Source organism: Thermobia domestica, chromosome 7 (genome assembly GCF_964235325.1).
Source record: "Thermobia domestica chromosome 7, izTheDome1.hap1.1, whole genome shotgun sequence".
Classification (NCBI taxonomy): Eukaryota; Metazoa; Arthropoda; class Insecta; order Zygentoma; family Lepismatidae; genus Thermobia; species Thermobia domestica.
Window position 1 is genome coordinate 291,086 of NC_137460.1, and position 20,737 is coordinate 311,822.

General features: G+C 34.9%; 1 protein-coding gene across 1 annotated transcript in view; it reads right to left on the minus strand.

Annotated features, from left to right (window-relative positions):
- The window catches only part of Lmx1a (LIM homeobox transcription factor 1 alpha), a 102,591-nt gene extending 83,770 nt beyond the window's left edge, over positions 1–18,821 (minus strand). Inside the window, exon 1 of the mRNA XM_081764036.1 lies at positions 18,272–18,821. Within this exon, the coding sequence (XP_081620162.1) occupies positions 18,272–18,341 (70 nt within the window). The 5' untranslated portion in view covers positions 18,342–18,821. The remainder of the gene's footprint in view (positions 1–18,271) is intronic.
- Between the last annotated feature and the right edge of the window lie 1,916 nt (positions 18,822–20,737).

A 20,737-nucleotide genomic window follows, 5' to 3' on the forward strand; every position in this document is an offset into this window, starting at 1 on the left:
TTTGGCTACCCATTTCGTGGAAAGCTTATGCATATCCAACTGATCATGAATCATTAAGCAAATATCATTGACTAAACTGAATATGTTCAAAGTTTCAGCCATCGCTTGAAGTGAAGTTCTTCCGTTACTCAAAATCAGGTTATGAACCGGATCCAGTTTGCCCAGAGCTGATGCTGAGACTGGCCTCTCACACTTTTCAGCATCTTCTGTTTAAAAATCACCAAATTAAAGTTTGAGCACCAGTTCTCCACAGTGCACTATGATGGGCAATGTAAACTAATGTGTCTACCATGCAGCCATGGATTTTCTTCTGCGACTTCTGTTGCAAGAACTTCATAACAGCTCGCAACTCCTTCTTGATGAATCCCACATATGGCTACTTTATAGTTTAATAACTTGTAAAAAAAAAAAAAAAAAAAAAAAAAAAAAAAAAAAGCTACGACCATTCCAGCTGGTACTTAAACTTACCAAAGATCAATCTTTCAAATGCAATGAATGATTTTAGGATGAACGTGCGGAAGGAGGTCAGGCAGAAATCTTATTAGCCCGAATGAGAAAATGGGACTAAGATTAAAACCATTTTGTGTTCTTCCTAAGGTTTTTATGGACATTAACGGAGTACATGATAAACCTATTATTGATCTCCCTGTTGGCCTAGTGGTTAATGCGTGCGCCTTTGGATCAGGTGGGGACCGAATTCGATTTCCACTCTGAAATAATTAGATAAAGCTGATACTTCACGATGATTTGAATTCCACCTTACCCTGTAGGCCGACGCCTCATATAGCCTCCGAATTTAAAAGAGACACTAAACATCAACAACCCTCTTTCAATTCCCAAGAATGATGAGAAAATTGATTCGAATAATTATCGAAGCATTTCTCTTTTGTCATCTTATAAAATATTCTCAAACATACTGTTACCAAGTTTGGCCCCATGTACAAATGAAATTATTGGAGAATATCAATGTGGATTCTGGCAAAATCGATCAACTATCGATCAGATATTTACCGTTCATCAAATACTCGAAAAGAAATGTGAATACAACCAACCAATATACCAATTATTTATTGATTTCAGAGAGACGTACGAATCGGTTAGGAGGGAAACATTGTACACTCATGTCCAAAATTATTGTCGTATGTCTATAAATATGTTGTTGTAAGAATATAATTTGATAACGAATTCGTCCGGTATTTCTTATAATGTTAGTATGTATATAATCGGCAAAGACATGTAAGTGCCAAATTTCATGTCAAAAGAACAGTAAATAAGAACAATAAAACGAAAATAAATCTTTCTTGTAGTTGTACATTTATCAACATTTTGTTTTACTCATTCTAATTTTCGTATTTATATTTTTTTCCCTATGAAATTTACCACAAATATACATTTCTCGATTAGTATCAGTATTAAAAGTACCCTGAAAATCGTTATCAAATTATATTCTTACAAGAAGACAGTTATAGATATGCGACAGTCATTTTGGACATGAGTGTACATAATTTTTACTGAATTTGGAATACCGAGAAATCTACTTAGATTAATTAGGATGTGTTTAAATGAATCTCAAGGTAAATTCAAAGTACGAAAATATTTGTCTCCGAGAATGGCCTGATATATATAGGATCAACTTAACAAGCCATAACCCTATCCAAGAAGAGATTAAATGTCGACTGAAAGCAGGGAATTCTTGTTATTATTCAATACAAATCATTTTGTCCCCGCGAATTCTGTTGAAGAATTTGAAACTTAAGACATATAAAACGGCAATTTTGCCTGTTGTGTTGTACGGTTGCGAAAGATGGTCGTTTACTTGAGAGAAGAACGCAGATGTGTAAGCTTTCAGCCGAAACTTTTGAGTAAGAATCAAAAGAAGGAACGTGTCGAAACATCCAAAGCTAACTTGGCCCATTTGGAAAAGACAAATGACATTTTGGCTAGACTAGTGACAGCGGATGGAACCTGGCTCCACATTTATGATCCCGAAACCAAGGAACAGTCAAAGGAATGGCGCCATAGTGGTTCCCTCACCCCAAAAAGATTCGTACTCAAAAATCGGCCAGCCCTAGCGTCCGTTTTCTGAGACAAAAATGGCATTATAATGGTGGACTACCTACCAAATGGCGCCTCTATTACCGGAGAGTATTATGCTAATCTTCTAAATCAGCTGAAAGTGGCAATTAAGAGGAAACGCCGTGGAAAGTTCACAAAAGGGATCATGATGTTGCACGAAAATCCAACATTGTTGCTGACAAATCCAACAGATAAATTCAACATTGTTGCTGACATATTGTCTACCCTGGGATTCCAAGTGGTCCATCACCCACCTTACTCCCAAAACCTGACCTATTCTGACTATTTTCTATTTCCCAACCTGAAAAAATACCTGAAGGATTGCTTGAAGTCCTTTTGTGGAATGCTATTGAAAACCCTTGTAGCCTTCTTGATGGCCGCTACCTCATTAAACAATGATCCCTTGGGTGCAGACTTCAATTTAGGAAATAGAAAATAATAGAACGAGGTCAGATTGGTGAATCGAGGGTGGAACGACACACAGATCCTCTTTCGGGACAAAATTATTGCACAATCTCTGCCTTGTAATTTGGGGTATTGTTATGGAGCAGACTCCACTGAACATCACCCGGATACTCGAGCCTTATACGTGTGATACGCTGCAGTATAATTCAAGGTAGAAAGAGACATTAACTGTCTGTCCTGTAGGCACAAATTCCTTATACATAATGCTCTTACTGTCATAAGAAACAATGAACAAAGGCTTGGTTTTGGATTTTGATTGACGTAGGTTTTTGGTTTCTGGAAAGTTAAGAGACTTCCACTCTGCTCTCTACGTTTCGTCGACGGGTCATATTGAAAAATCTATTTTACCCCCAGTTACGTTTTCACAAGGAAATTAGGAGCCCTATTGACGGTAGCAATTAGTTCTTTGTAGTGATCAACTGTATCTCTTTGTTTGTCATTTGTTAAGCAATGAGGGATGAAACAGACACAGACTTTTCTCTTTTGAGATCGTGGGTTGTTATTTGCCACACAGTTTCTTTATTCACGTGCAACTCCTCTGCAAGAATTTCAAGTGTCACATTTCGGTCTTCCGTGATCAGTGTTCTCACTTTTTCACCAATTCCTGTGTCTTCACTGTCCTTGATTCATCTGGATGTTTGTAGTCTTCAATTGACTCCTTTGCTGTTCGCTCTTTGTTCCATGTTAAACTGATGACGCAGCTTCACAACACCTGTCGATACTCAGTACGCCCAAACACGTAATAGCTGTCAGTCAAGATCAATGCACATGGTATCAGTTACTCCTGTTTAGTTAACATCACAGCTGCTCCACTATTGAGGGAAAATTCAATCTCGATTTTAAATTGTCGTACTGTGTATATTCGTAGTTAATAAGCTCATTTCTACTAGATTTTAAATTCTCTTCATTATTAACAAATAGTTCAATTCAGCTGAAAGAGCCGTCATATTCAACGAACTTAAAAAGTTCGTTACTGAATTCTCTATGTCTGTCTGTCTGTTATTTGCATTTTTCAATTTTGAACCCTTCATTCGATAGAACATCAAAAATTATCAGAGAAAGTGATTAAATTTTTCGCGTCACTCTTACCGTTCCTGAGATATTGTATAAAAAATGGTCGATTTCCAGAGATTTAAGGAGCCATATCTCGGGAACCGTAAGTCATACAGAGATCGTATTGGTGTTGATCAATATCTAAAAGGATGGTAAAATTTTGGCACGAAATAGTAACCGTTGGCCACTGATTAACTGTCTAGTAACCACTGATTAACCAGATATTGACCAAAAAAGTTCGAATGTCTAGATATTTTATGCAGCCATATCTCGAGAACTGTAAGTCATGGAGAGACGATATTTTGCTAATTTTTGCGAGAAAGAGAAGGTGCGGATAAAAATATTTACTTTTACATGTAGAGATAATCAGAGTTATCTTTCCCGCTTCATCTCTCCGTTCATTTTAAGTTCGTTCTTGCAATGCTCTTGGAGCATTCTCGACTGGTTTAATGATTGCTTCTTTTGAAAGATCACTATTGCATTTTTTGCTCTACCAATAACACTTGCGTTGTGGTGACGGGATTTATTCATGTTACTTACAAGATGGGGCGACAAATAAGTGTTTCTCATCTCGTCTTGTAAGTGTTGTAGAAGTTTCCAGTAGATTCTTGAAAAATTTTTCTCGTGTCATCTTGTTATTAAACTTATACAATATTTTTGCCTTGATTTCTTAAAAATTTAATCTAAAACTTGTCAGAGGTCTTCCCTGTCACGAGAGATCCATGAAGAGTGTGAAATAATAACATATGAACCACGTTTATTATTGTTTATATATTATGTATGTTTAAACATTAATAAATACTCTTCATTGTGTTCGCATAATCACTTTATGAATTGATATGTTTTATATATAAACCATGTAATACTAAAACAGATTCACAATGTAATAGTTACAGTCCACGCCTTCATTATAATTTTCTTTATAGTAATATCAATTATAATTGGTGGCTTGGGAAATTGATTAGTCCCCGACAGTTGATTGAAAAGGGTTTCTAATTGATTAGATTTAAGAACTGAGTGGATTAGTGTTGCTCGCGAGTCTTGAGAAATTTCTTCTCTCGTCTCGTTTCGATGAGAATTGTGTTTTTCTGTTGTTGTGTAGAATTTAAACTGATACTTCTCGTGTAGGTTTCGAAACTATAAATTTCTTGCTTTACGAGCAACACTATTTAATAAGGATTTGTATTCCATCATCGGAAGTCTTGTACCATAAATGGCAATGGAGAGTTTCCTTCATGTTTCAAATGCTTTGTGAAAGAAGATGAAACATGACTCTCATACTTTCCGTATTTGATGTAACGTCCTCTTCCTTTCAAGCGTTGGTGTCAAAATTAGTTTTCTCTTGTGTTGAGTAATGAGCTGCTCTTTTGAAAAGATTAACTTCGTAATAAGCAACGGAGTCAAAAGAGCAGCCAATTAACTTAAGCTTTCAGCCATTTGTATTTCTTCTGTCTCCCGTTAACAGCTGCTTTCGTCTATTTACACCGTTTTAATTATTAGGGTTAACAACAGGTGAATTTTCAACACTAGCATTTTTTAATACAATTTAAGGTTTTATTTTGCCTTTATGGAGGGTTTTAAAATTGATTTAGTTATTAGAAACAACCCACAAGAGATGTTTTCTATCGAGGGTCGTATTGATTGAGTAGAATATAACGATCTCCCTTCACAACAGAGAAGTCTCAGGTTTCAATTAGCGACGGGACAATCTAATTATTATTTTTTTACACCCGCAGGCGAATTTTGGAAGGTGATGACTCCAATCAACCCTGTTCATTCCTTTCGAGGAGTTTGGTCGACCAAATCTCCTTTGTATGTTTATTTTGTCTGTTTGTGCGTCCGTCCGAAAGATAAAAACAACCTCAAGACTCTCTTTAAAAGATCACCATGAATTTTGGCCAGGGTGTACAGAGTCAAAATTTAGGAATCCAGTTCGTTATTCAAACCGGAAGTGGTAGCAATGTTTTTTTTGTTTTTTACTTTGATCACTATGTAGCGAAAACGGTAATAGATGGCGAGAAGCTGCTTCGTGTAATTGATTGATTGATTGATTTAACAATCACCAGATACAGCTCAGAGGCCATTTTACACTGGATATCCAACAGCAACAATAACAATGGAAAGGATTTGGGAAGGTATCGGCCAGGGCCTGTTTAGTAGGTACCATCCCGGCATTTGCCTGGTAGGACTGAGGGAAACCCTGGAAAACCTCAGACAGGATGGTCGGCAGCGGGATTCGAACCCACGACCTCCCGAATGCGAAGCCAATGCTCTACCACTTGAGCTACTTCGCTCGGTTTAGCGTTGTTTAAGCGTCTAAAGAATACTGAAGCCAAAAGTAATATAAATCCACTACAACTTCCGGTTTCAGTATTGATCTACCCAGACCAACAACGATAAAACATAGAAACTGTTTAGCGTTCAAAGCAGTGATGTGATGCTAGAGTTTTCGGTAGGTACATGCTCGAAAGTTTTAAAAAGCATAAAGTATACCCACCACATATACGGTCATTCTTTCGTAAATTTAAGGTATATCCACCGTTTACTATAAAAATAATAGAAAGGTATTCGTCATATACTCCTGTATACGCTCCATTACATCCCTGGTTCTAAGAATAGGTACCATGTTTTCTCTTAATCCTCGATTGATACCGGAAGTGCAACCACTTCCAATTTCAATATATTTGAAAAAGATCTCATTCAAATGAAATTCCTTCACGTGGTGAACACGTGACCCTGCTCTTTGTTCCAGTATAAAATGTTTCCCAAGTAGCTGACACTTGAACACGCTTGATGCGGTTCGGGAAGTTTTCATTGTTTTGAGATCTTCTCTATGGTCCTCAGGAATTTCTGAAAGTGAGCCTCGAAGTACATATTTACAAATGCTGTTGGCAATATAGAACCCTGCCTCATCTTTGTCACTTTAGCCCATTTATTATATAGCCTAGAAATTCATTTTCCTACTTTTTTCTTTAAAATTGTATTTTTGCTGATTTCTTATTCATTTCTTCTAATGTCCCGTAGTTCGTGAAAATTAAATTTTGTTTAGTAATATATATATATAAGTTTTATTTAGTAATATTAAATTTATACACAATTCAAATTCATTTTGGAAAAGCTGCAGAAATTTAAGTAGACCTAAAAAAGACAACTAAGACAACTTCACTAAATTTTAGTTCATTACAATTAATGTTACTTTACATTGTTATTCTTTTCCGGTAGTTTCTTAACAAGATAGAATACCTAAAAATAGACGTAATACTGTTATTAGCGAAAGTAAAATGTTTTTAACTACATACTGCTTGACTATTTGCTAGTTTGAAAACTTTTTTACTTCTATGTTTCTCATTTAACATGCATCCATTCAGTAATAATAATAATAATGTTTTCTGAACTATGTGGAACTTTGTCGTTGCTAGATGATTAACATACGTGAAATCTAGGCCCGTATCCACGGGGGACTTAGGGGGCCGGCACCCCCTAAATTTTGGCTGGCTCCCCTAAACTTTTCACGGTAGGCTGGCAAATGAACTATAATATGGTGATGAACTATAATATGGTTGGATCGCCCCCCCTAACTTCAGCCCCCCCCTACATTTTTGGGCTGGCTATAGGCCTGGTGAAGTAATCTGTTTCGATGAAAAACAAGATTGTCCGTAAATGAACAACAACTGAATGAAGGCACAGATGGCAACGGAGGAAAATATAAGAATCTATATCAACCTTAACCACGAGATACAGAAAGCAATCATTGGAAGGTACTCCACCTACTGACATGCATCATATTTTCTAAATTTCTAATACCTACAGATAGTTTAAAGCATTGTCATGTGTCTAATGACATACATGTAATATACACGTTTTTGATTTCACGCATGTTATCGCATCATAGCGAAGGTAATATATTGTGTGCGTGAAGTCGCAAATTCCATTTCATGCTACATTTGTTTCTGGTGGAAGAGTTTTGTTAATGTAGATAGGCCACTCTTATTTCCTGCCATTTTACTACTCTACAAATCTATGGAAGATTCGCAGCAGCATAGTCGGTAAAACGTCTATGTGCCAACTTGGCGACCAGGGTCCGATCCTCTATGAGATCGGAAATTTACCTCGTTCCAATGCGGTTCTGAGATTTCCCAGCCTCTTTCAAATGGGACGATTGGCAACCTGGAAAAGTAAAGGGGCCGGAGCTTTGTCTTGACTACATCTTCCTCCCAGATTGCCGAAGTCAAGAAATCGTGAGGTCCAAGGGAATAAAACTATTTCTATGTACGAAACAATAAGTCTTCAGTGACCGACTGAGTAATTAATGCCCAGGGCAAATCACTTACGCTAGACTTAAATTCTTAACAGTGCACAGGATTTGTGACGTAAGGTACAACTAAGGAACGATTTTTGAAAATTCGACCACGAAAGTAGGGAAATGGAAGTGGAAATTATTATAGTAAAATGTCTATATCTCCAAATCTCTGAACGGTACGGACAGGAAATTCGGTCTATGAACATCCAATTTTCAGTAATTACACACGTCTTTCACCGTTTTTTCGTATTTCTCCTACAAGGGAAGAAACATGGTTAGCCTAGTAACTCATAAAATAAGATGGTCATATCTCGAAATCTCTTGATGTTAGAGACGGTTTAAGGATATGAAACTTGGTATATAAACTCCTTATTGAAAACAAGTCGGCATGTATACCCCTACTACAGCATTTCCGAAAATTCTGTTTTTAACGATAGAAAAGAGAGAGTTTATATATATTTTTTCTCAATATATAAAAATCTCTTTCAGGTTACCAGTGCCATCATGATCTGAAATCGGTTGAACCATTTGAAATGAATTTTTGAACACAGTTAGCACTTGGGACGACATGGCTTTTTATAATTTCATTTTGATTGAAATGCGTATTCTAAAGGCAAAGAATAATACCATAAGCGTATTTTTGGCGTATGCAAAGAACGGAAGTAAACTCTGAAATATGAGGTGCAAGACCATAGGCTGAGAAAAATTGGAGTCTGGGGACGAAATCCTCAGCTAGTAGAAGGCTAGTCTAATATATTAATTGTTGCGTACAACAATTAGTAGGGCTACATTAAAAAGTTTTCTTCTTTTAGTTTGAAGCGAAAAAAAAACTTTAATTTTTTCCGCTGTGATTTCCCCTCACGAACCGCCCCTGGTGATCCTTTACCTCCCGACAGCGCTTGGACATTCTGACCAATCTATATAAATAAAAATGAAATATTTTTTTTTTTAGCTTCAGCACTAAAGGAACCAGTAAAATACACAGACTTATAATTTTTGGGGTAAACATCACATTTAGGCCGAGTTTTAATTATTATATCCCTTTAGTGATCGGGGAATTACGTTCTTGTAAGCATCAGTGTCCAAGGAATTTCAATGGAAAGAACTCACGTGTTCTGGCTGTTTTTTTTTTTTTTTTAAATAAATTTCTGTCCTCGTTTAGAAATTGTTATTGATTTTAACACTAGGAGACAGAAAGGTTCAAAATCTTGGTCGTAGTTGAATGGAAGCTAATCAACTCAGGGTTACCCTCATTTGATTAAACATCGCCTTCACAAAGCTTTGGCATCAATTAGCATGAAAGAAGGCGAGACAAGAGTCAAATGAACTACCCTGCAAGACAATAAGGCGCATTGTAATTTAAGCCCCCTCCCCCCCCAAAAAAAATGTAATTTAACAGTTGACATATTTCGAGATTTTTTTACAGAAGAACTTTCTGCACTGGAGGAACAGAATGTTCTGATAATTCTCAAGTTCATCTCTCAGGGAACTTTGCATTTTTTTCGTAAGAATTTATTATGACTGATGAAGTCAGAGCACAGAAGAATCAAATCACACAAAATATTCACTGTGATAACACACAAGGCATTTAGACATTTGAATAGTTCTACATTGTTATTTAGGCTTAGAGACTTTAATTTAATGCGTTACTGTCGAGGCAATTCATTGCAAGGGTTTTAATATTGAGTGTAAATAAGTTTCTTTTTCTTTTTTTATCACTCCCCTAGTTACCATTTATATATCGGGAATCGAATCCGGATCCCTGTGCATCAAGGGTCACACTACACCAGTGAGAAGGACAGGGGTGTTATATGTTGAACCAAATAATATCCAACAAGAATGGAAGACTTTTGTTTGCAATATAATGTTGAAAGTTCTAATTAACGTAGAGCGTTAAAGTACATTACATTATTTTAATTTTTAAGAGAAGATATCTGTAGTTTATCATCATTTTATTCTTAATTATGAGAAATGTCGGTCTTTCTATTTGTATCAGAGGCGATTAAGGTTTTTTAATTAGTTCTCAATAATAATAATAATAATAATAATAATAATAATAATAATAATAATAATAATAATAATAATAATAATAATAATAATAATAAATTTAATTTCTTTATCACTAAAACTGTTCGTTTGAAATGTGCTCATTAATTACATTCGTGGCTAATAATAATCCTAGAAAAATTACCCGTACTTAGCTTAAAACTAGGAATGCTTATCGGACAAGACTTGAGGCTGTCTCGTCTCGAGAATCCGTCGTGACTGATATCTCGTGGAAAAATGTTCAAATAGATCTCGTTTCAAAAGTTTTGCCTCGTCTCTTCTCGTACTCAATCCTACTTAAAATGTTATCTAAAATCAAAACCACAAAAGTAAAATTCTGGTGAAGCCACTGTTTTTGAGTGTTTTAATTCTCATTTTCTCTCTATTAACGAATTCATTGTTTAATTTTGTTTTTCATTATTTCCATACGTTATCACAATCTCTGGAAACACTCGGCTTCTAATAAACCAAAGCGAGAGATGTTACTTTATCCTCCACTAATTAATGCCAGAGAAAGCAAGAAATGGTCACACGTGTTACTTCCTGAAGCCACCTTCTTCTGCATTGTTTATTTAGAACTCGTCTTGCATGGAATTCGAACATCTCAAAGTTAACCACCCGACCTCTTTTTCTTTCTGGCCTAGGTCAAATATATAAAATGAAACATTGAAATATATCTTTAATTATTTCAAGTGAAAACTCCAGATAGTAGATTTCATGTCTGTAACCTTCAGAGGTTGAGAAATAAGGACACATTATTATAATAATTCCAAGCTCCTTTAACGCCTTCCCTTCCACGTAAAATTTACACATATCCTTCTTTACTGCCATCTTACGTCACCAGTCATAGGCAATGTCCTAATTTTAAGTTTCTAGCTTAAGCAGTTTGTCCTGGCCGTTGGCGTCCAGTCAGTCAGGACTTTTTTTTTTTTTTTTTTTTTGTACAGAGGGATAAAGGTTTCAAGTCGACAGAATATTTACAGTTATCAGGAGTTCCTCAGGGAAAAAATTTTAATCCTTTATTGTTAATTATTTTTATGAATGATGCACGTGAATGCATAAAAAATCATAGTCATTGTTATTTATAGTATTTATTGCGTATTAAAGTGAACGGGCGTGATAGTGTTCAGCAGTATCTTCTCCATACACTGTTACAATTCATGACTCTTCACTCTATATACTATATTATAAACTCAAAGTTTCGTTTTAATACCGTTTTTGAGGACAGAGTCCCTGGAACGCCATCTGTTAGCGGTCGACTGAACTATGTTCAAGCTAGTGACGAACACGTGATCACCAGACTGCGTTGCCCTGCCACTAACAGGCGTGTCAGAAGCTTTCTAGACCTAGTGGCCATCCCGTATTGTTTTCACATGACTCCCTAGTTTGCCTCACGACGCCGGGTAGACGCCGAAAATTGGGAAGCACCAGCTGGGAATCGAACCCGGAAACACGCTGTAACCACTAGACTATTTTGCCACCATTTTGTTTTAATGCAGCCTACGTCAAATACATCTGTTGTCCAACTTTATTTTGTCAGTATTATTACAGTTCGTGAGCAACGAGTGGATCTTTCTCTTAACAACTTGAAAGGACATTTCTCATAGTAATATACAGATGATCTTACAATAGGTTGTAAAACACTCGGTGAGTGTAAATTGCTTCAAGATAACTCAAATGGAGTAGTTGAGTTGTCTAGGACTAAAAACCTCGGTATTAATATTTGCAAATGAAACATCATGTTCTTCACAAATCTAGAACACAAATGTATTTTGTTTATGAAATGAAATATTATTATTCAATTTGTGAAGATCGTCAAAGATTTAGGATTAGTACCCGCATGTGATAAATATATAACATTTAATGTTCATGAGTTGTATAATTGGACAGCAGATAGACATTTTAGCACAATATTCAAAGAATTCAAAAATACTTAGACGAATCAAAAGCTATAGCAATAATACATTAGCTCAAATGGGATGCATTATATGAAATACATATTGGAAAATGAATGTACTATTTTTTTTTTTTTTAACAAATCTGAGATATTTAAAATAGAGGAAAATGAAGCCATTTTAAAAAAAAATCTTTTCTTCAATCTCCTAACTCTAAAGAGAAGAAATATTATATGTAGACGTACTCCTGCAGAGAACCGTAGTCGAAATGTTATTTTTATACAAGCTGTTTCGCCATAACATTGATTGCATGCACCTATTCAATGATAATGAATTTAGAATCTATGTTCCAAAAAATATAGTCTGATCCTAAAATATACTTTTGTTTTATAGTGACAGTCTCCGTACGAATGCTATAACAAAGACATCTGTGTAGAGAACGAGATCGGATGACAAATTTTAACAGTTCAGAGCAGATAGATGAAATGTTACACAGGATTCTCATTTCTATGATAACACACAATAGGTGAATATTGCAGATATTAACTGCGTTTCTGAACCTACTTTATCTTGCGATAAATAAATTCTACAAAATTATTAACGTCTAACGAAAAAAAAAAAAAAAAGCGCAAAGACGAGTTGAACACAATGATATATTCTAATCCACAATTTTGGAGAAAACTTTAAAAAAAAAAAGTAATTTTTAGGTCTCTAGAAAGTAAAATGTTTGTTGCCAACAGTAGGATAAGTGTACCAAATATGGAATACGTTCCTAATGTGAAATACCTAAATATTTTGTTTACTATAGGCTGCCACCTTGTTAAATTGTTATGAATGTAAAGACCTGGTCTCCCTCTGTCTACGTAGTGGTATTTTTTGCAACAGTAGCAAACAAAGCCTTTTCTTTCAGAGTTATTTTTTTACTGACTGAGTTTTTGACGAGTTATAGTTTCTTGTTCTATTTCCACTGATGAAAATATGTCTTGTAATTGAGTCTTGTAATGTCTTTTCAATATAGGATACTGTATATCCTGTTCTTTAAGGACATATTGTTAAATTTGCGGAAATTTTATATGCATGTCCGTAGGAAGATTAATATCCAAAATGGCGATTTTCCTCATGCAGAATACAATGATTCAAATTTGGAATATTCCAAGATAGGCTCAGGCGCATGTGAACTACAGAAAGAGCTCCGAATAACTGTGAATTTAAGATTATGATACATTCGTTCCCTCCAAAGAACTGGAAAAACAATTACTGATCATTACAACAGATAGGTCGATGGTATTTTGGACTTTAAACACCGAAAATTAAAAGGCCTGACATTTTAGTCCACTGAATTAAGTATTTCAAACCCGCTCAACAAAAATATTAAAGAGGAGCATTGATGGATAATAGTTGTTTCTGATGCGTCATTCTACACTTTTTCCGAGACATCTGCAAGGAACTTCCATTTTAGCCTTGGATGGAGCGTGTGCTAAATTCTTTCATTATCCTAGAAACTGATCATGAGGAGTACCTTAACTCTATACCACTCAATTGGACATTAACTGTCATGAGACTGATGTATGTATCATGGAGAAGAAACATCCAAAGGTTTTATTGCTGACGGAAAGAGAAGATGGGTCAACTTTAGCTGAAAGGGTCAATTTGATAACCTAGTGACTTGCAAAAGGGCGGGAGAAGTTTTCGTACCTTCACTTATACTTTTTCTGAGAACATGAAAAACGGCCTAACTGATGCTCATCTTCCACGTTCAATTTTAGTGCTCACCCACCACGCTGGATTAAATTGACATTCATACATTTTGTAAGTTTTGCAAAGCCAACTGCATAGACCCTATTCTCCTAATTTTGGATAGACACCATTAACATAATTCCAATCTAGAATTTGTTCTATCAGGTGGAAATCAGCATGTCATTGTTATTTGCTTACATCCCAACTATTCCATCAAGCTACAATCTTTAGAGTGATCAATATGCATACTTTCAAAGCTCATTATTGTTCAGAAATGCATCTGCGTTGTAGTCCTATTTAATCCTTATAATATTTCAAATTCCCGCACTTCTCAGGAAAATATATATACCCATGGTGAATTGTTGAAACAACAGTTAACGCATTTAAAATAGGTAAAATATATCCACTAAACCCTTTTGTGATTGATGAAAATGAGTTCTTAAATACTGTTGTTCTCACTGCTTTGTCAGCTACAAACTGAAGTGGAAAGAACAGCATAATACTATCAATTAGAACTGGGAATCACCTGTCAGATCTACAACGAAGAGATCGAAACACTGTAGTCGAAAGTTAGGCAAAGGTAAAATGCTGTCAAATATTTCAAGATTTAGAAATGTTCACTACATCATAGAATGATCAACGTTCTCAGGAATTGTTAAGAAACATTTACACTTTCAAGATGAGTTTAAACAACTTCAAAGAAACTACAGGGACCCGCGGTGGCTCAGTGGTAGAGTTCATCTCTGGTACATGGGGTCCCTGGCTCGAACCCGGCTCGCGCTAAGTGAACCTTGTAGTGTACAAACACCGTGTGCATGGGCTTCCTCGTGGTTATCCCGTTTCCTAGCACTTTCTTCGTTCCAACATTTAATTCATTACTCATCAGCATCGTCTCCTTCAGCCTAGCCACCTAACCGTGGGACATAAAACTTAAAGATTTCATTTAGTTTGAAAGAAATTACAACCCGCAAAGAAAAGAGTAATTGAGAAGAGTCAGTAAGCGTATTGAACGACGACATTAGAAGTGATTTCAAGTAATGTTACTGATAACAATGATGAATGTATTTCATGTGATAAATTGTAGTCATTAAGTTCAGAAAAGGGAGACTTATTTCAATGTACAGTTTGTCAAGGATGGTTTCATCGCAAATGTACCAATTTTTATTTAAAATTTTGCTTATTCTTGTTCTTGAAATTAAAAACAGATCAAAATATTGGTAACTTGAGGCCTATTTTGGAAACATTTTGTATTCACAGAATTGATTTTTATATATAGTTCTGCTTCTAATTCCCACGTGGATTACTTTCTCAGAGGATATAGGCTACTTTTTCTATATTTTCTTGTATCTTAAAGGGTTAGTGTTTCAAGGTAAAAGTAATTGATTTGCGACAACTTGGAAAGATGTAGTGAGTAGATCAATTCAATCTAGGTAATTATTTTAGTATTACACAAAATATTGTCTTTGAACTATTTAAAATGTGATTTGTCCTAAGAATGCTGTTTGAAAATGTTCGTTACTTTATCATGATAAATGTGTAGTATGACCAATCATGCTTTTAGTATATCAACATTGTAGACCTATTTCGTTCTATTATCCCATATTAAGATCATGTAGAATTGTGTGTTAGGAGCGGGGTGTTCTTAATATGGGAAATTGAGTTTCTTTCCATTTTCTCCTATAGTATAAAATCATTGGTATGTAAAGAACTTTCATACTTATATTTTAGTTAGCAAAGGTCTTCCTGTTATTGTAATGTACAACATTTTTGCCTAGAAGTTTCTTAGAAATAAAGGAAAGAAAAAAAGTATCCCTTATTTCCTGTGTTTACCCTCGTCTTAATTGGAGCGTTCAGAGCAAAAGAGAATTAAGTCCTATTACAAATGTCGTGAGAGAAACAGATATGAAGATTGTTTGGTACGCTTATGTACAGTGCATAAAAATATTAACATTTCTTTTAGAATATGAGAGTTACTTACAATATCTGGTCATAAATCTTATCTATAAGGTCTAAAAGGAGCTTCAGAAACATATCTTAAACACGAAATATGTCCAAATTGACCAAAAAGTGGACTTGATTTCCTCGTGCACTGAACGCGTCAACTGATGTTTCTTTTATTTTATTCATTTCATATATATATATATATATATATATATATATATATATATATATATATATATATATATATATATATATATATATATATATATATATATATATATATATATATATTATATACTAAGGTTCGTGGTTGCTCAGTAGTAGAGCGTTCATCTCTGGACATGCTATCCTTGCTTCGATCCTAGCTCGCACCAAATGAGCTTTGTAGTGGACAAACACTATGTGTGTGGGATTTCTCGGACTCTACCATTTCCTCCTAGTTTCTTCATTCTGTCGTTTCATTTATTCTCATCATACCGACTCCTTACCGCAGTATGACCTGGGATGTCTTTATATGTATAGAAAGAAACTACACTGTTAAGAAGATTATTTCTATTGTTATGCATGTTCTAACGGTGACACAGGCATTGCTAACAGTGACACATATAATGAATTTCTCCCTTGTACAGTCATGAACATAAATAAGTAGAGGTAACAGTCTTTATTTCTCATTGCTCCAACGTCTACTTACTTATGTTCATGGCTGTACATTAGTCTATATAAAATTATTATGAGGTTGAAAGCCACTCTTATCACCTGTGTCTATGAAGTCTATTTTGTAGGAGTTTAGTGGGAAAATTAAATGATAGGAAAATAGTGCAAAATCAGTGAATGAATGATTAAGGCCATTCTATCCGATCCAAACTTTCTGTCATTTTCACTCCACCGCCACATGTCATGAGTCATCTCAGTGAATTTTCTCCCATCCATTTTCTCTCATTTCATATAAATATAGTAAAGTTTAGAAAGCTTATAGAATTTCTATCTTCATAATGTTACAGTAATATCCAAAACAACACAATTGCATTAAGCACTAAACAAGCAAGGATTTTGTTATATTAATTCTGTGTCCATAACATGAGTCTTTCTTATAATGTACTTTATCTATCAAAAAGTCATTTAGAATCATTATATGAAACTATTTTTTTGTAATTTATTTTTTAAAAATGCTATCAACTCTTTATATGTAAACATTGAAATAAAGGATTATGCAGTCAGAAACAATATTAAGCATAGGTTAAAGATATAAGAAATGATAGCTTCAACTTAACCCTTAACATAAATAGGGCGTAATTTCAATCAAAATATATTCAACAGAGTGGTATCAATTAGTCTTCTACTAAATTTACGATATTAAAATCAGTTGCTAAACCAGGTACGAAATCTTTCTCATCACTTTATAATAATAATAATAATAATAATAATAATAATAATAATAATAATAATAATAATAATAATAATAATAATAATAATAATAATAATAATATAAATTAAAATACCAGTCCTCCCTTTAACATCACAATTCCCCGAAGCTACAAAGTAGTATATGTTTTGATTCATACATTTTCAATAGGATCGGTTTTAAATTGTTTACATCTCCCATCCGAACATTTTAAAGCGTCTTTCCAGAGCAAGACTGCAAAATGTTCCTTTTTTTAAACTACATATTGATTAGTGATTTTGTGATAAGGAGTTGAGACCCTTAAATATGTACCTGGGGGTTGATCGAACACCTACTGTGAATTTTATTATTATTATTATTATTATTATTATTATTATTATTATTATTATTATTATTATTATTATTATTATTATTCCTTTATTAGTATTTTCTATAATATCATCGTAATTAACTAACTTGCTCTGAGTACCTGTCTTCAACTGTTTTCTTATCTAGTAAAGAAATGCTTTCATAGCGGTCACGAATAAAAATCATTATAATACGTATTTGACATTTACTTGATACCGAAATGTTTCTTCATTCATAATATACATTTATATTTTAATTTTTGTACCACTCGACAGAATATGAAAATAATCAAACAATAAAACAATTCAAAATAAATAGTAATTTTATTAATCTTTAAGATGGAGTTAATTATGACTCCAGATGGCAGTTTATGTCTCCATTTTTAAGTAATAATCTGAGGATTAAGAACGAAATAATCCTTTAATTTTTTTAATGATCTTTTTTTGTCACATTTGCACGTGAAAAGATCAGAGAAAATTGAATGCAGCGAAATATGCCATATGCCATAACGGGATTGACGCAATAAATATCGCGGTGAAATTGAAATGATACCACTGATGTGTGGAGAGTGGGAGGTTGGTAAATAAAATATTTTCACGTATTCTCAGTAGCAATTGCTAATTAAATTCCTATTATAATCCTATAGCCATGTTGATATTGACAGTATTAGCAAGAACCGAAGACCTTATAGCTTTTGAATCATACCATACGAATGCCAGGATGGTAGATATTAATTCTTTAAATGACCTTAATATCAACAAAAATGAAATTGTGGTGTGGAATACATTGCAGATAGCACCCTCAAATATAAAGAAATACAATGAAGAAATATACGCGTAAAGTATAAATATAGATCTGATTTCCTTTTAAAGTTAATATGCACATTATTTATCCATTGACACACACAAACACGAACACAGTCGTATACATCTACTTTCTCTCTCTCTCTCTCTCTCTCTGAGAGAATGAATGCATGCGACGAACAACTCCAATACATGCCACTCTCACCTGAGCGTCCGGCGCCTGCCCCCGACGGGATACATTCCGTGTCTTGGACCATGTTTCGAAGCTCGAGCATGGATGTCGGAGACCTGTTGGCAGACGGTTACAATCAGCTGGAACTGACAGATTGACACTTGTGAGTTGCTGAGGGTGAAAAGCGTCCTCCACGGAGTCCTCTGAGGTTCGTCGTTGCCGAGGCACTATACACAACCTTTGCTTCTCTTTCGAACTGTCCACGACACAACTTAATAACAACATCAATTGTTGTTGCAACAATGGCCACGTGCTTCGTTGGATAGGCTATCCGTATCGTTCCTTTGGTTATTCGAGAGAAGTACTTTCCGCGTGGCTATCACTTTCGCTGTTAAGGAACTGATTTCGGAACCGACAACATTCATCTTCTCACTTGCGTTAAAAACCGCTCTCGCCAACGTGATACCTGCACCAGCTCCCCGCCATGACACTTTGGGCAAAATTAAACGCCCTCAAAAACCTCGAGACCTCACCACCGCAAGTCTGTTTCTCTCTTTCCTTTTTTACTTTTGGATTCCTTCCCTCCCTCCCAACTTCTGAGCCAACCAAGAGACGAGACAACGCGCGCATCAAGTGTTCATCCGCTGCAGTAAAGTAATCCTTCAGTGTTCTCTTCCAAGTTTTTTCACTGAATCTGACGGTTGATTGGTAGTTGCCTGAGCATAGCCACGCCCGTCGCAGTTGAAGAGAATGCGTTCATCAGCAATCGACGAGGATCGGGTGTTTCCGCAATTGTTCGTGTGTGCATTGAGAGCAATGGAGTGGAAATAGCAGAGCTTTTTCTCAAGTATTATACAAAGGAACATTTTTCTTTTCTTTCTGAGAAGAAACGAACGAAAAATATATGAAAAGCGAGGACTTTAAAAAAAGAAAATCACATAGAAAGGAGTTTTGTCATTGATTGCAATGGAAATGGCGGGACTCCGTAGTGGCTTCATCTTTTGAACTGCACCTGATTCTTTCTCTCTTCTCAAAACATTAAGTATCAAATAAGCCAGTTTCTTTCTGTACATTATGTAGATGCATTCTTGTTTAATAGGCTACCATGTCTCTGACTATTCACTAATCAGCACCAGTTATTTAAATATTTAATTATTTCTCATTTATTTTTGTGGGAGACGGACTGATTATCATATATCATTCATTTTTAGATTTTTAAAAATTCATTTCTCTTGATTTTCTCGACAACCACGCTTTAGCTTTCATAAAATGTTGTTCAGCTCAATGAGCACTATCAATTGGTATAGTATATGTCTTATTTTTGGATTTTTATTTTTTAAATTATTATTATTATTATTATTATTATTATTATTATTATTATTATTATTATTTGTTGAACACAATTTTTATTTTATTTATTTATTAACAACACAACAGGCATTACTGCCCAATTACAGTGTCTACATATGAACTTGAATACATAGTGTTGAGAGCATAATGTAACACTTGAATACAAACATTAAATTATAATGAACCTGATGATAGAATATTAAATTAAAATAATACATTTTACTTAATTTTTTTAAAACAGAACACTCAATATTAGTTTTCTGAATGACTTTTCAGAACAATAAAATATATTTAAATCTTTATAACTCTTAATGATTTTATTGTAGAATATGTTGAATGTAGCACAAAGCTTCCATATAGGTCGTATATGCAGTGCACTTGTACGTGCCTTCCTGCAGTAGAACATGTCACTATTTCCCTTGCGAGTTTTGACGGATGGAACCTCGATCATTGTAGAATAAATAAAAGTATATTGTAGAATGATGGTTTAATTTAGGTTGCAACTTAAATTGGGAGATCAAGATGGGTCAATGGAGCCCTCCATGCTGGTCTAGTGACTAACGCCTGCACTTTTGGTGTACGAGGTCCAGGGTTCGATTGCCGGTGGATGTGGCTTCCTTTCGTCACACAAAACACATCTATGCGGTAATCTAGCTAGCCCCACACGCCCTCTAACATATTCCTACGAATGGTCGTGAATGCAGTTCCAATGTGATCCTGAAGTTCACCCAAAGTTGCTAGTATAAGAGACATCTTTACCACGATGCCTTTCACATGTCCTCAAAGTAGGAAAACACTCACAGATCGGGAGACTTAGGTGACCATAAGACTATGTTATCTTGAGCTCATCGCCTAATCTAGAGGCTGTGAGAGTTTTTCGTTCATCCAGCGCATAGACGTGTATTAGATGACGAAAGAAAGCTACATTGAACATTTCTAAGAGTTTCTGTATATCTTCATGTATCATTCGTTATTATATGTGTTATATATTTTTAATACATCCATTTCAAATCCGTTTAATCATTTACAATCACCTGCATTTACGAAAGGTTTTCTGTACGAAATTTCTTTTAAAACAACGATTTTTTTCGAGTTACCTGTAAAATTGACATTTTAGAGTATGACAGACCCATTCTGGGGGTGTAATTT